General features: G+C 36.4%; 1 protein-coding gene across 2 annotated transcripts in view; it reads left to right on the forward strand.

The window, feature by feature from the left end:
• Positions 1 to 16411, forward strand: part of TMEM156 (transmembrane protein 156) — a 34578-nt gene that overhangs the window by 1047 nt on the left and 17120 nt on the right. For both annotated transcript variants that reach the window (XM_028143669.2, XM_054723905.1), the window contains exons 2-3: positions 11216 to 11485; positions 14024 to 14284. In XM_028143669.2, the coding sequence (XP_027999470.2) occupies positions 11216 to 11485; positions 14024 to 14284 (531 nt within the window). The remainder of the gene's footprint in view (positions 1 to 11215; positions 11486 to 14023; positions 14285 to 16411) is intronic.

Here is a 16411-nt window from a genome sequence, read left to right on the forward strand (position 1 = left end):
TAAGAAAAAATAAAAAGAAAATGATGTATAATATCATTAAAAGTTATATAAATTTGATTAAAATTAGAAAAAATGTTATAATTTGACTTGCTGCAGTAATTATTGTTGCATATACGTAATGCTAAATAGACAGATAAAAATATTTTTTGATAAATAAATACCATGATTGTGCAATTTTGTGAATGATTGAATTATTCAAATTTCTCTTGTTTTTCTGGCATTATGTTGCTTAGATTAAGCAACTATAGTGTAGATATACATATATTTATTTTCCTTTTTTTATATTAGTTTCAGGTGTACAGCATAGTGGTTAGACAATCATATACTTTACAAAGTGTTCCCTCCGATATTTCCATACCCACCATACATAGTTATTAAATAGCACATATTTTTAATTCTTGATTTCAATTAATGCAAATATAAAAAGAATAGTTAGAATTGGACTAGAGATAGCTATTTAAATTTTTAAGCTATTGTGGGCTGAGAGTAAGCTCATTTAATAATTATCTAAGGTAGGTCATATAGGTATATCTAGCACCTCCAAAAAATCAGGTTGGATCTAATGAAAACTAGGTAATCAGCCTAAACAAGATTTAATAAACTATTTGCTAATTATTGCTTAATGTTTGTGAACTGATAACAACCAACATTGATGTAATTTTTGTTCTCCTAGTTTCCTAACCAATTATATCTCCTAGTTTCCTCCCAAATACTACCTTTACTGCCTCCATAAACTCTAAAGAGCCATTTCTCTTTTCCTGCTTTAAGAACAGCTCAGATATTTCCTTGTACTCTTTGGGGTGGTGAACTTATTTGGGAATTTTGTTTCAAAGGAACCCTCCTTAGGGCCAATAAAGAAAATGTTTGGAAAGCACCATCTTATCCTGGTGTCATTTTCTGGTAGAAGGAATTTTGCACAGAGCCACCATAAACAAACATTTCATTACTAGGCAGAATGTTTTACACATACAGTAGTATAAGAGTAATGTATTAAAAATAGTATAATAATAATGTTTTATATCTTATACTGGTTTATGGATCACCAGGAATAGTTCCTATCACCTCATGTTATCCACAAGGGCACATAATTGTTTTGCTTTTAAAAAACTTTATACTTTAGTAATTTTTAAATCACAATAATACTCAATGTCTTATGAAATGAGTTGACTTTCTAGCCAATATAGTTCATAAAACAAACTCTCTGCTAAAATTACCTAGATAATAAGCCCAGAGTGTTCCATTAGTGCTAAAATTAACCTTGAGTTCTTCCTGTATAGTCTCACCCTCCCTATCAGTTACTTGTGTCTTTTTTCCACTTTTTCTTATGTCCTACTCACTTTAATTTCTAAGATAAATATTATAAATGATTTTTACTTATAAATTATTCACTGATACCCTGTCTTCGACACGTCAAGTGAATTAAAAAAGAATCTTAATGAGGAATAATGTATTCACGAGGCTTAATAGATTTGATTTGAAAATAACAAACCCTCCGAAGGCCTATGTTAAAAATAGAGAACTGTATTTGATCACTTTTCATCAAGAATGTATCTGAGTCTCTGAATTATCATTATTCAGAATATTCAATTATCATAGTTATACAGTAGAAGCTATTTATTCTAATTTCACCAAAGGAGAGGAACTTTAACTGTGTTGGGAGTTTTAATGAGTTTGCATTGGCAGAAGAGCTTATTCTAATACTTGCAGCTTACTTGAAAAGCAGCTTATGCTAAGATTTGGTAGCTAATATAATAACTTGATAGACTTATATTGCATAGAGATAATAGAGATATAAAAAGGAATTGATATATATATATTATTATTATTATTATTTTTAAATAAATCTTTATTGTTCAGATTATTACAATTGTTTCTCCTTTTTCCCCCCATATCTCCCCACCACCCGGTTCCCACCTGTTGTCCTTATTCATAGGTGTATGCTTTTTGTCCAGTCTCTTCCTGTACCCCCGACACAGACACCCCTTTCCCCCTGAGAATTATCAATCCACTCCCATTCCATGCCTCTGATTCTATTATGTTCACCAGTTTATTCTGTTCCTCAGATTTTTAATTCACTTGATTTTTAGGATCACTTGTTGATAGATATGCATTTGTTGTTCATAATTTTTATCTTTACTTTTTTCTTCTTTTTCCTCTTTTTAAAGAATACCTTTCAGCATTTCATATAATACTGGTTTGGTGGAAATGAACTCCTTTAGCTTTTTCTTGTCTGTGAAGCTCTTTATCTGCCCTTCAATTCTGAATGATAACTTTGCTGGGTAGAGTAGTCTTGGTTGTAGGTTCTTGCTATTCATCACTTTGAATATTTCTTGCCATTCCTGTCTGGCCTGCATAGTTTCTGTTGAGAAATCAGCTGACAGTCGTATGGGTGCTCCCTTGTAGGTAACTAACTGTTTTTCTCTTGCTGCTTGTAAGATTCTATCTTTGTCTTTTGCCCTTGGCATTTTAATTATGATGTGTCTTGGTGTGGTCCTCTTTGGATTCCTCTTGTTTGGGGTTCTGTGTGCTTCCTGAACTTGTAAGTCTATTCCTTTCATCAGGTGGGGGAAGTTTACTGTCATTATTTCTTCAAATAGGTTTCAGTATCTTGCTCTCTCTCTTCTTCTGGCACCCCAAAAATTCGGATATTGGTACACTTAAAACCATCCCAGAGGCTCCTTACGCTATCCTCACACTTTTGGATTCTTCTTTCTTTCTGCCTCTCTGGTTGGGTGTTTTTTCTTCCTCATATTCCAGATCTTTGGTTTGACTCTTTGGGTACGGTGGTCTACAGTTGAGTGTCTGTATATTCTTTATTTCAGACAGTGTATGCATAATTTCTGACTGGTCCTTTTCCATTTTTTTGGTATTCTCATTAAGGTCCTTGAAGGTCTCTTCAAGTTTCTCAGCGGTTTTTAGAAGATTCTTGAGTAACCTTATATATGTGGTTCTGAACACTGTGTCATCCATTAGTTTGCTTTCCTCCATCTCTCCTACTCATGACATACTTCGGTGTCTCCGCATTTTAGCTGCCTCCCTGTGTTGATGGACTGGCTTTGTGTGGTCAGTGACCTATAGGGGCTGGTAGCTCATCTTCCCCAATCACTCTAGGTGGTCGCTCTTGGTACACCCCTTTGTGGGCTGAGTGGAAAGTCTTGGTGTAGTTAAAAGCCTTGATTGCTGTTGGTACACTGGGAGGAATTGACCTACAGGCCAATTGGCTGTGAGGGCCTGCTGTGTATATAACGGAAGAATTGCTGTGCTGGAGACACAGTAGGGCTTTGGTGCTCACTGAGTCTGCCTCTTGAATGTGTCCCTTATGAGAGTGGTTGAAATCTGGTGTCGTCCACACTGACCACTAGATACCCTAGTGTCTGGATCTCCAATGGGGTGCAGGTCTGAGGCCTCCCAGCAGGAGCTACAGCAAGAGCTACAGCTTTCTCCTCTTTTCTTGGGCGGTTTTGGAGCAGTCTGACTGGAGCTGCAGTTAATTTGGTTGAGCTGCCACAGAACAGGCCATTTATATGTAAAAGCCACTGTGTGGAGCCTGGGCGGGTTTGTAGAATGTGCGGGGCGGGGTCTCAGGGCGGGGCGGGGTCTCAGGGCGTCACTAGGCTGGGGCGTGGCCAATGGCCATGGCTGCCTTCAGCCGTCTCTGCCTTTCCGCGTTTCCAAGTCCCTGTGTCCCGCGCTCCAGTGCAGCAAACCCTGATTGCTGGGCGCACCTCTGCAGAAAAGTCACTCTCACTCTCCAACCGATGGCCGAGAGTCCAGCTTCTCCCCGTAGGCGTCTGGGTCCCCCGCGTGTCCCCAGAAACTGGAGTTCAGAGTGATCGGGAGTTTGTCTCCCTTCGGTTTGAAGAAAAGCCACACGCCCAGTCGCCCGCCACCAGCCCGCTTCGGCGCGCCTCCGTACCTCAGCTCTCCAGCGTTTGCTCTCCCTTCTCTTCTTAGTTGTAAATCTACCACTCAGCCAGCTTTCCTGTGGTTCTGGGTGGTAGACGTTTTGTTTTTTAGTTGTATTTTTGAAATTGTTGTGCGAGGCGGCAGTTTAGTTGTTTAACTTTGCCACCATCTTGGTTCCTCCTCAGGAATTGATATATTTTGATTCAGAGCTTCTTGCAGTTAAGGGAGCTAGGTTTCCCTAAACAATAGACTTAATCAACCTACTTTTGTTGGACAATGTTTACAAGAGAGTGAGACCTGGTTAACTCATATAAATTTCAGTGATCTTTTATTTTTTTTATTCATTCACTTATGAATACTATTTACCTGTACTAGGAACCCGGGGCTACGAAAATGAAAGGCAGGTCTTCCTTCAAGGAGGTTTCAGTCGGGAGGACTTGACTGGTAAATAATTAAATACGATACTGCCATTACTAGATGGCAACGTAAAAAGGTTCAATGTGAACACAGTAAAAGTTGCCTCCGGGCCTGTCTGGGGGAAGATGTTTCTTCCAGTTTTGTTGCCATGGGAAATAACTCCCAGATTTCAAATGATCACCCAATATTTCTCCTTACCTGCTTGCAGAAGCACTTTCTAAGAGAAGCAATTATTATTGATTTTCAAATAAAATGTACTCATATAAATATCTCAGAAATTCTTGAAACCAGAGGTAGTATTGAGTTACGCAGGTGCATTCCCGATGGTTTGTCACAGTGTGGGACAGGAATAGTGCAGATGAAAATACCTCAAACTTAATTTTATCTAGCTGTTTTGACTTCCTCACTAACTCTTAAGAGCCAAACTGACATAAACAATGTTTGCTGGCTTTAATTTCCTCTTCCATTTCACACTTTCTGATGGAAATGGTGGTATAAGGAGCAGTTGAAGTTGAAGAAAACAAAGGATAAATGAACTTTAAATACTTATGAACTCAAGGCTAACCCCTGAAGTATCTGAGCGTAGGTACTACACATTACTTATGTCTGGGGTATAAAAAAGTGTTAATTAAGGCTACCCACAATGAATTTGCCTGAAAGTGTTATCCCACTTCTCAAAAATGGGCTCTTTAATTTCTTCTTATTGTCTGGCTTATTAAAAATTTAATCGTAACCCCCAATAAGGTTTGGGATATAGTTTTGTGACAATTTACATTTTTTTTAAAAAAAATAGCAAATAGTTATACATGTCCCAGGTAGTATACCAAGTACTTTTACATAAAATGTCTCATTTCAAGTCATTAAATATTTAAGCTCATTCACAATGAAGCATCTTTCTCAAGAGACTATTCTGAAAATCTTCAGAAAGAAGGAATAGAACTTGATGGGTAATTTTACTTTGTTGTCAGATTTTACTTCTTCCTAAATTTTATGAATATTTATAGTTTTTAAATGGCTACTAAATGGACACAATATTTTTTCATATATATTTTAGACAATAAGTACTGGCAAAAAAAATACTGCTGAATATAATGCTTTTTCACTGGTTTGGGAGGATTGGCCTCATTGTCTCATCTATTAGGTTACAATACCAACAACCCTTGCTTGGGATGGTTTCTAACTGCTTGTCTCATTGAATTGGCGGACAAATGCTCTCTCTCTCTCTCTCTCTCTCTCTCTCTCTCTCTCTCTCTTAAATAGGAAAATAGGACTTTCTCTAAAACATGAATATGGTAATATATCTCCCCCTTGCACTGCTCCGTTTCTTTTCTTCATAGACCTATCACCTATATAATTTACTTATTTATTGTATATATTTTTTGTTGTCTGATTTCTCTAAGTGGAATGAAAATGAGGTTTCTGCCTGTTTTGCTCATATATCAAGCACTTAGGACAGTATTTGTTGATTGAGTTTTCCAAGTCATATGGTAAAGCAACTAAAAAGCGAACATTCTTGAAGGAAGCATTTCTCATCCGATCCTCACAGCCGTCTTTTGATTTAGGCAGGCCGGGCATTACTATCCTCCTCTTACATGCTTGAAACACAAAATGTCATCACAAATCTAGAACTTTTAGATTGTGAAATTTATTTCATTGAATTTTTTTTTACTTAAAAATAATGTGTCAAAGCAACAAATGAACAAACAAAACTGAGAGACACACAACAGTATGGTGGTTACCAGAGGGAAATTGGAGTGGAGTGCTGCAAAGGGTAAAGGGGGTCAAATATATGGTGACAGAAGGAGACTTGACTTTGGGTGGTAAACATACAATGCAATATACAGGTGATGTATCATAGAATTGTACTCTTGAAACATATATAATTTTATTGACCAATGTCATCCCAATAAATTTAATTAAAAATGATATGTATCTCTTTACCTTGAGTCATTTTTCTACCATTTTTCTCCCCCCCCTGGAGAATTTCACAATGTGTTTATGTCCCTTGCTTTGACATGTAAAACCAGCAGTCTCTTTCTTCTGTCCCAAACCTGCCTTTCACATACTGCTACCATTAGCTAAAAGTAACCCCAAACTTTCCCCCTTACCCCCAGGAAATATTTCAAATTATCTCCCTCTAATGTTCCATGAATAAATCCATATCCTATCCAGACTCCCTTGTCCCTGACCTGGTTAACATGGTAGATGTTAACACATCATGGGCCTTTTCACCCTTTCTCACTCAGTATTACTAGAGAAGTATCAGCATTGGATCCAAAATGGAAATACGATTGAGTTTTTGTTACTGAAATTGATAGTCTTTTGAGTCTATGCCAATTGTTACAGAGGCAGACCCGTGACCAAAGGAAACGACATGTTAACCAATGTCTGTAAATCAGGCAGCAAAACCATACACTCTCTCCTCTCCTGGCAGCTAATATTTTTAAATTGCTGAATACTCAATAATGATGCAAGATCTTCAGAAGCGATTGGCTATGCTTTGTTTTGCTCTGCTTTTGAAAGACATAAATTACATGTAATAAAATGGAAAAGATCTTAAATGCTCAGTTTCATGAATTTTGACAGTGGTGTGCACTTATGTAACTGCCATCCCCATATAAATTATGGATTTTCAACACTCCCAGAGAGATTCCTTCTGCCTTTTCCTGTCAAATCTCCTCCCACCTCCAAGGCAACTTGCTGACCTGTGTCATCATAGTATAGTTTTGTGCTTCCTTATGCTTCATATAAATGGAATCATCACACAGTATCTATTTTTGGTCTGGCTTCTTTAGCTTAGCATAATGTTTTGAGATTCATCCATGTTACTGAGTATACCAATATTTTCTTTGCTAAGAAGCCCATTGTATAAATGCACTAAATTTGTCTATTCGTCCATTGGTTTGTTTCCAGTTTGTGGCTATTATAAATATGCTACTATGAACATTCTTGTACAAGTTTTTGTATGAACATATGTTTTCATTTATATGAGGAAACTAGTAGAAGAATACCTGAGTATATTTAATTTTATAAGAAGTCACTAAATGCTTCTCAAAAATGGTTGCACTTAGCTATGTTTCTAGTGGAAAAAAATTCTTATTTTTCCTAGCATACATTTAATATTCTGGAGCAATAACTCAAAAATATGTATTGTCTGAAATAATCCATGCTTCTTCCAAAGTTCCCTGCTTACTAGTTAACAGAGCAATAGCTCAGGTATTGGGGAAATATGACTTGACACAGAGTAGTTTTTGGAGCTCTTATTGTCTGTCAAGCAGTGAAGGTTTTATTATAAATTCTCACGTATTTTTGAAGGTCAACAGAGAGTTGAGACTTCTCTTTTTATAGCCCTACCTTGAAAAACATTCCTAGCACACACACACAAAAAAATGTGAGTTAAAACTATTTAAAAATTAAAAAAAAATACATAGTTTAACTGATAAGAAAACTTCTCAAAGGGGAAAAATGACTAAAAATTATAAATCCAGATGGGTAAGCAACAGTGAACAGATTGGTCACTTCAGGGGCATCTACCAATTCCTGGTGGCCTACAGTCTAAGTGTCATGGGGGCCATAAGTGGGGGACAGGGACACTATAAGGTGACTGAAAGGATTATTTCCAGTTTGGGGTTATTATAAATAAAAAAGCAGCCATGAAAATTCATTTACAGGTATTTGTGTGAACATGAGTTTTTATTTCTCTCGTGTGTATTCCTAGGAGTAGAATTGTTGGGTGATATGCTAAGTGTATATTTATCTTAAAGAAAATGAAAATCTGTTTCCCAAAGTGGTTGGACTATTGTACAGTCCCACCATGTATGAGCATTATAGTTCATAGAAGCTTATTCAGAACAGCAAAAAATAGAAACACCCAAATGTCCACGGTCAGAGAATGAATAAATTGTGACACGTTCATTCAAATGAACACCACAAAGAATTAACTACAGCAACATGACTAAGACATATTAAGCAGAAAAAGCAAGTCAAAGATAATACATATAGCATATTCCATATATATGTAAATATTTCTAAAATATGCTAAGAAGCAATGTTATTTGGAATATATACCTTTTTGAAAAGCGCTAAGATAAAGCAAAGGGGTGGTACACACAAAATTCATGATATTGGTTAACCTCTGGGAAAGAAGTTGTGTGTAGGGATGGGAAAGGTAGGGTGCCTCAAAGATGTTGGTAATATCCTGTTTTTTAATCTGTATGATAGATATATGGTGTTTATTTTTATTGTTATTTAACTGGCACAATACATTTTATATATGCTTATATATGATTTGTTATAATAAAAGTTAAAAAATAAAAATAACTTTCATAACTTCACCAGGATGTGCCAAAAAGAAAATAAGGATCGTCCATGTTTCTTTAAAAAGAAAAAAAACTGACCTGGGCATTTGTCCTATACAGTAATGTGTTTTCCTGATACTACTAGCATTCTGTATACTTACTCTGAGAGATGGCAGTCCTAGTAGTGGAGTAATTCTGGTATGCATTTCTATCTCTGGGAGTGAGAATTTAGATGCCTGGTTCCCAGCAACATTAATGGCAGTAGTTAAAATCATAAATCCTTGTTTATGGTGATGAAATTATAGCCCATCTGATAACAAAAAGATTGAGTAGAATTCGTTTATTTCTTAAAATTATACCAGGGAAGAATATGTCCTCTACTTATTTTCCAACTGAATTATTTAAAACCAAGGTTTAAAAAACATCATAAAATGACCTCATAGCCGAATGTAAATTCTAAGAAGCCTAGTTGGTCTCTTATTGAATAAGACTGCAATATTGACAGTAAAATTTCTCTATCTCTGTTCTAGTTCATAGCATAAAACTATAAATTCAAAACGTTGAAAATTTCATGAGTTGAAAAATTCCAGTGAGGAAAGTAGAAAGACGGCAAGAAATAAGTTTTTCGTGTATTTTGCTAACACAAAAAAAACCTATAGTTCAATCAGATAGTGTATTTCTATCTCCCTCCTGGGACATTGTTATTGAAGACAATGTTTCAAAAAAAAACTAGTTACTATTTGATTACATCTTTGTTTATAAATAAATTATAAAATTGTGTATTTGAGTAAATTATCCTTCCCCCCAAAATCTCTATAGCAACTCAAGTATGAAATGTGTTTGTAGCTGGAAATCACATGTGAATTATCACGGAAGCAATTTCAAATGCATAAGGTAATGAGCCTTTAATTTATTACATAATAAAAATATCATCATCAGTAATGAAACACTTATGAATTAATATTAAAGTACAAATTCCAGAAGCAAAATAAATTTTTAATATTAATCACTAGCTTCATTTTCTTTTAAGTTAGAACCAAGATGTATGACTAAAAGTAATCATTCTAAAAAAATGGAGTAATTCTTCTATTGTACTCCACATTATTTAGAAAATTTTAAAAAGATAGTATTTTGCCCTATATAGTTATATGAAATATAGGTAAAGACATATAATGGTGGAATTGAGCATGTTATTTATTTTCTTATACTGGCAAATGAAAGTCAGATGGGAATATCTGAAAGAGGGGTTACCTATTCCTTAGTTGAGCACTACTGCTAAGCAAAGTAGGGATTTTTGATTTTTATATAGTGACCTTTAATTACTTGTGCAAATTAAATCATAGAAAATTCTATCCTAAATGAAGGATGAGTTTTTAATTTTTACTTTGCAACATGTGTCTGAATTTTAAATAATATACATTTGTACAAATTTCAGGAGTGTTTTCATATGTACTATACCACTTGATGCTACTATAACCCCATGAGGTTAGCAGAATCTAGAGTTGTTATCTCTATTTTGCTGATGAGAAAATGAGACTCGTGGAGATTAAATTGTTCAAGTATCTTGGCTAATGACAGATACAGCACTAGAGTCTTTCTGTCTTGTCTTTTGAATTTGACGTTTTTTCTATTTATACCGCCATTTTCATATCAGATGTTTGTCTTCAGACAAAAATACAAATTATGTCATCCTGTTAAGTTTCATCTTTGGAGGTTCAGGCAGGTTGAATAATGGCCACCCAAACATATCAGGTGTTAAAACCTAGAACGTGTGAATGCTACCATATAAGGAAAAAGGGTCTTTACCGATGAGAGTAAGTCAAGGATCTTGAGATGGGGAGATGATCCTGCATTATCCAAGTGAACCCTAATCCAACCATCTGTCCTTATAAGAGAGAGGCACAGGGAGATTTGACCCAGACAGAAGAGTAGAAGACAGACATAGGGAAGGCAATGCGACCACACGGGCTGAGTTTGAAGTGGTACAGCTGCAAGCCAAGGAATGCCAGCAGCCACCAAAAGCTGGAAGAGGGGCAAGGAACAGATTCATCCCTAGGACCTTCAGGGGAGTGTGGCCTTGTCGATACCTAGATTTCAGACCAGTATAACTGGTGTTGAACTTCTGGCCTTTTGAACTGTAAGAGAATGAATTTCTTATTTTAAGCCACCCAGGTTGTGGTAACTTGTTACACAGCCCTTGGAAACTAATAGAGATACTATACTGTCCATGTTTTCCATTCCCTATTCAACTCCATGCAATTGACTTGAACCTCCAGTGTAGAACAGATGAATTCAGAGGAACCTAAGGCTTGTCCATTAGAACTTTTCCAGAAAAGAGAATGATTAAAATGCTAGGGTTTCCAAGCACTTTGTTACAAGGACTGTTTGTTGAAAAATAATGGGGAATGTTGATAACTTTTAAAAAGAAATGTTTAAATGGAGTAGCTATTGTTAATTCACGTAAAAACAAAATCTTGTCACTGATAAGCTGAAATGTACTGAATCTGCCTAAGAAAAACTGGGAGCTATTATTGTGTATTTATTTGAAAAATTCAAACTTTCACAGTAAAGAAAGTTTTTGTTTTCCTTTATAGGAAACGTTTTGGAGCTATCATGTCTGGAAGTGTGTTTACAACCTAATCTTACCTATTCATTCTCTTCCTTAAATTTTTCTGTTGTGACTTTTCTGCAACGAGTAAGGGAAACTCAGACTATGATGGGAATTTTTCTAAATCACTCCAATTTTCAAAACTTCACCAGGATATGCCATGACATCACAAGTGAATTTAAAATGTGCTCCTCGTGTTTGGTTTGTGAGTCCAAAGGAAACATGGATTTTATTTCTCAGGAACAAACATCAAAAGGTAAATTCAAAGGAAAAGTGAGAATAAAATGTATCAAGGATAGATGACCATATTCTGTTAAAAAAGGTATTAATAATATATTCACATTTTAAGTTCCTGGAGTGGCCCTTGATGATTGACTTGAAGGGCTTTGAGATATTAATTGTTCTTGGTTTACTTTGATTTATCAAAAACAAAATATCTATTCAAAATATCGATGCCACTGTAATTCACAAAGATTCGATGGTTAAATAATTATTTAACATGCTTTTTTCAAAGATACTGAATTTAAATAAATGGATTTTAAAATGTGAGTTAAAAATTCTAAATAAACTTGTAGGTTCTCATAGCAAAAAAAATCACACTTTGATTCTCCAAGGAGTCATTGAATTCTTGATACATTTATAACTCTTCCTGCTTAACATTTATCCACTATATATGAGTTGTCTTTTTACTTGTCTAACTATCCATTGAGCCTGTTGATGGCAAGGTCTTTGTCTTTGTTCACTAGTGTATTTTTATATCTTAGCATAATGTCTGACATTTGGCACTCAATAAGTATTTGTTTAATGAATGAATGAACAAAAAAAAAATAACTACATATTACCTGTAGTGTCTAATTGAACCTTACATTTATTATGTGATCACTATATATTTTTAATTAAATTCTATTAATTTGAATCATTGAGAAATTAAATAATTCACTTATAATCACAAAATATATTGGTTGCCTCAAGCTTAAGCATAAAAATGATTGCTTATGCCGATTTAGCAAGATTGCCTTTTATTTGTTTTATATTGGCATTTTCTCCATTCTTTAGAAATGGGAACAAGGGGGGGGAGGATGAGGGGACATCTGTAATAATGCCAACAATAAAAAATTGGGAACAAGATTTCTTGTCATTGACTTTTGATGAAGTACAATAGACATGTCTTCTTCTGAGTTCTTATTCAAGTAGTGCTATAACTATTGCAGGGCTTTGGGTCAAATCACCAGAAAGCAAAATGGAGAAATACCTTAATGATATCAAAGAACTAGAAAATGTCTCAAGGGTTGGTAGCTCACAGGTGCTACTTCTCTGCCTCTTTGAAAAGTGAAAACAGTGCATTGACAAGTTCTCTTAGTTGCTACAGCTGTGTAACAAATCATTCCAAAACTCAGTGTCTTAAAACAACAGCAATCTTCCTCCCTCCCTCCCTTCCTTCCTTCCTTCCTTCCTTCCTTCCTTCCTTCCTTCCTTCCTTCCTTCCTTCCTTCCTTCCTTCCTTCCTCCTCCTCCTCCTCCTCCTCCTCCTCCTCCTCCTCCTCCTCCTCGTTCTTGGTGGGCCAGGGATTCAGAATGGGCATAACTGGGCATTTCTGGCTAGGAGCATTTCATACTGTTGGGGTAAGACAGTGGCGAGCTAAAGCAGAGGGGCTGAGAAGCTAGAGACAGGTGGGCATTTCTCTCTCTTCAGGTTTTTTATCAGAATTTTCTATGTGGTCTTTCCCTGTGGGCTAGTTTGGGTTTCCTCACAGCATGATGACCTTAAGTTGTTGAACTGGTACATAGTGGTTCAAGGGCCCAATATTATGTTCCAGGGAACAAGCTGGATATTGCTTCACCTTTTCTGGTTTTGCCCCGAAGGGTCTCTTCCTCTGAATTTGGTTGGTTACACTTGTCACAAACCCTCCCACCCAGATTCAAGGTGAAAGGTATTAGATTCTACCTATTTATGGTGCAGTGGTAAAATTTTAAGTTAACATGTATGCTATGGGTTGAATTATGTTGAAGTCCTATTCCCCAGTATCTCAGAATGTGATATTTGAAAATAGGGTTGTTCCAGATGTAATTAGTTAACACGAGGCCAATAGGGTGGATCAGGGCCCAATATGACTAGTGTCCTTATAAAAAGGGGAAATGTGGACACAGACAAGCACACAGATAGAGCGCCATGTGAAAACAAAGGCAGAGACTGGGGTGATGCTTCCACAAGCGGAGGAATGCCAAGGTTGCCAGCAACCACCAGAAGCCTGGAGAGGGGCCTGGCACAGATCTTACCCATATAGCCCTCAGAAAGAAGCCACTTGGCCAACACCTTAATCTTGAAAGTCTAGCCTCTAAAATTATGAGACAATAAACATCTGTTGCTTAAATCACCCAGTTTATGGTGCTTTGTGATGGCAGCCCTAGCGAACTAGTGTAATGTGGGATGAGAAATACTGTTGTGACAATTTTGAAAAATATAACCTGTTCCACAGGTTGTCAGAGAAATATCTGTGTTTTCTTTCAGGTGCTCTGATTCCCTTTCAATCTTACTGTCCCTTGGGTTTCATAATCTTAAAAAAAATTTGTAGTGCAGGTAACTTTTTGTTTCTACTTTATATATATATATATATACACACACATATATATACATATATATATATACATATATATATATATATATATATATACATATACAGATACATATATATGTATGTGTGTATATATATATATATGAAGAGATTTAGTTTTGAATTGTTTTCTTACTAGGTATTGCTATTTTGTGAATAACATTTTTCTAATCTCTTTCTAGTTCTTATCATAAGAGGATCCATGGAAGTGAAGGCAAATGATCTTCTTTCACCTTGTCGACATTTTAACCTCACTGTAGCTCCTGCAGTTGACCACTTGGAGGAATATAACATTTCCTGTAATCCAAAACCAGGCACTAGAAGCTCAGCAGTTATGGAGGAAGAGCCAACCAAGGAAAAGTCTGTGGACCATACTTGTGGAATTATGAATTACTCGAATAATTGTGTACACATTTCTTTGCACCTAGAAATGGATGTAAAAAGTAAGTTTTAAAGGAAATTAGAGGGAAAAGAAAAATTATATAAGGGCTATCACATTAACTTCACTGAAAGTAAAATCACTGAAGAATAATTTTATTGATGAAATAATATGGCTAGAAAAATGTTAGCTCTTTTATCTGTTTTTTTTTCTTTTTTTTTCAAAATGTGATATTTATGGGTCCCAATCCTACCAGGAGGCAGAAGAAGCATCTATGGGTGGTGATTTGAGGGTCACTAGAAAGACCCTCTGCCCTAGAAAACAATTTGAACATGCCTATTAGCTGTGCTTGAAGTAATACTACCACACTTGGGTATGCAAGGGTGAGATTTATTTTAAAATGTAAATATCCATGTACATTGTGATATGCTATTAACATCTTACTTTGAATTGATTTAACATGTCCTCTTAGAGCTGAGAACCAGGACTGCATTAAATGGGATTTTTTTCTTTATTGATTAAGGTATTACATATGTGCCCTTATCTCCCCATTCTCCCCCCGCCCCCCCCCCCCATACCCTCACCCCCCTGGTGTCTGTGTCCATTGGTTAGGCTTATATGCATGCATACAAGTCCTTTGGTTGATCTCTCCCCCTTACCATAGCTAAATGGGATTTTTGATGTGAAGCGGAGAAGATAGGCAGGATGCAGATTAAGCACTTTGGTTCACTGGAGGAGTTGGGGGGAATGTAGGAGCCCAAAGACAAAACTTACATATAGCTTAGTTCTGCTTAAGGCTGATTAACTTCCTACTCACCCTCTTCTGATTGACCACAATTGATCCTTTTACTAAGCATTGTGCCCTCACTTAGCCACAAAACCTACTCTTGAAGAGCATTTTATGATCTAACCATTTAACGAGTGCCTGCTGTATGCCAAGCAGCGTTCCAGGCATTGGGGACACAAAGAGAGATGAATGTAAAGCAATCAAGGAGGTCATTCAGTGCAACAGGTGCTATGCTAGAGTAATCTGCTGCGCTTTTGGATGTTCCAGATGTCTGGGAGCCTTTCCGATGACTTTAGAATGGTTTTCTAAAACTTTATTTTTGAGGCAACTATTTTTAAAAATCTTATATTTATTTTAAAGCAAACACAAATATATACTATGTACGCATTTTGAAAGTAAAATACGTGACTTCAGAGAAATTTCTCCTGTGAGTTAGTTCGCCCAGGACCCTACAGCTTCTGCAGTTAGTGCGTATTTCAAGGTGTGTGTGTGTGTGTGGGGGGGGGGGGGGGGGGGGGCGGGGGGGGGGAGAGGGTAGGAGAAAGTCCATTCCTTCTGGTTCAGGTGTGAGGTTGGAAGGTAAGTTTTGGAAAGGCTGTATAGGAAAGGTGACTATGATAAAATCTGAAAGATAAAGAGGTTTGGATTATAGATACTAAAACATTTACGTATTTCAATGTACATTTATGTATCCATTTAATTACTGATGTTCTAAAACATAAAGGAAAAATAAGCATTTCTATTATGATTTTAAGAGGATTTATTTTTGTGTTAAAGGAAAAATCCATAAATCTAGTCAGAGTGAAATGGTAATTAATTTTTTTTGGGGGGGAGGGGCATAATTCAGAAAGATTACAGGGGTGCACAAATAGGTATCCATTTTGCCATGTGTAGGAGATTAAAAAATTACTCGTATTTTACTCTGCTGTGCAAAGACTAATGTGATCTTCTTTAAAAGCCCAATCCATCAGGGAATGAAACGAAATTTAGTCCAATTTGGTAAATTTACTCTGAAACAATAATTTAAACCGTCTCTTTAGATTTTTTTCAGATTCTCGTTTGTTCCCCTTGGCTCTCTCCCAGGTGGCTGCAGGGATGCAGGGAAGGTGTGCGGCGTGGGGTGTGGGGAAACACATCCCTCTGTGTTCACACTGATGCTGTGTTCACACTGGTGGGTGGGCTGGCTGGCTTGGCCTCAACTGTGCACATTCTGCTCTTGCAATATAACTTTGGTGAATGCATGGTTCTTTTTTCTTTCTTTCTTTCTTTTTGACCACTGCCCAGTGACACCTTGGTGGTTGGACCCATCTTGGCTTTTGCTGGCACTGACAATCTTTTATTCTTTTTTTAAAAGAGAGGAAGGGAGAGAGAGAGAGAGAGAGAGATAGAGAGAGAGAGAGAGAG

The sequence above is a fragment of the Eptesicus fuscus genome, chromosome 2 (assembly GCF_027574615.1).
Source record: "Eptesicus fuscus isolate TK198812 chromosome 2, DD_ASM_mEF_20220401, whole genome shotgun sequence".
In the NCBI taxonomy this organism is placed as follows: Eukaryota; Metazoa; Chordata; class Mammalia; order Chiroptera; family Vespertilionidae; genus Eptesicus; species Eptesicus fuscus.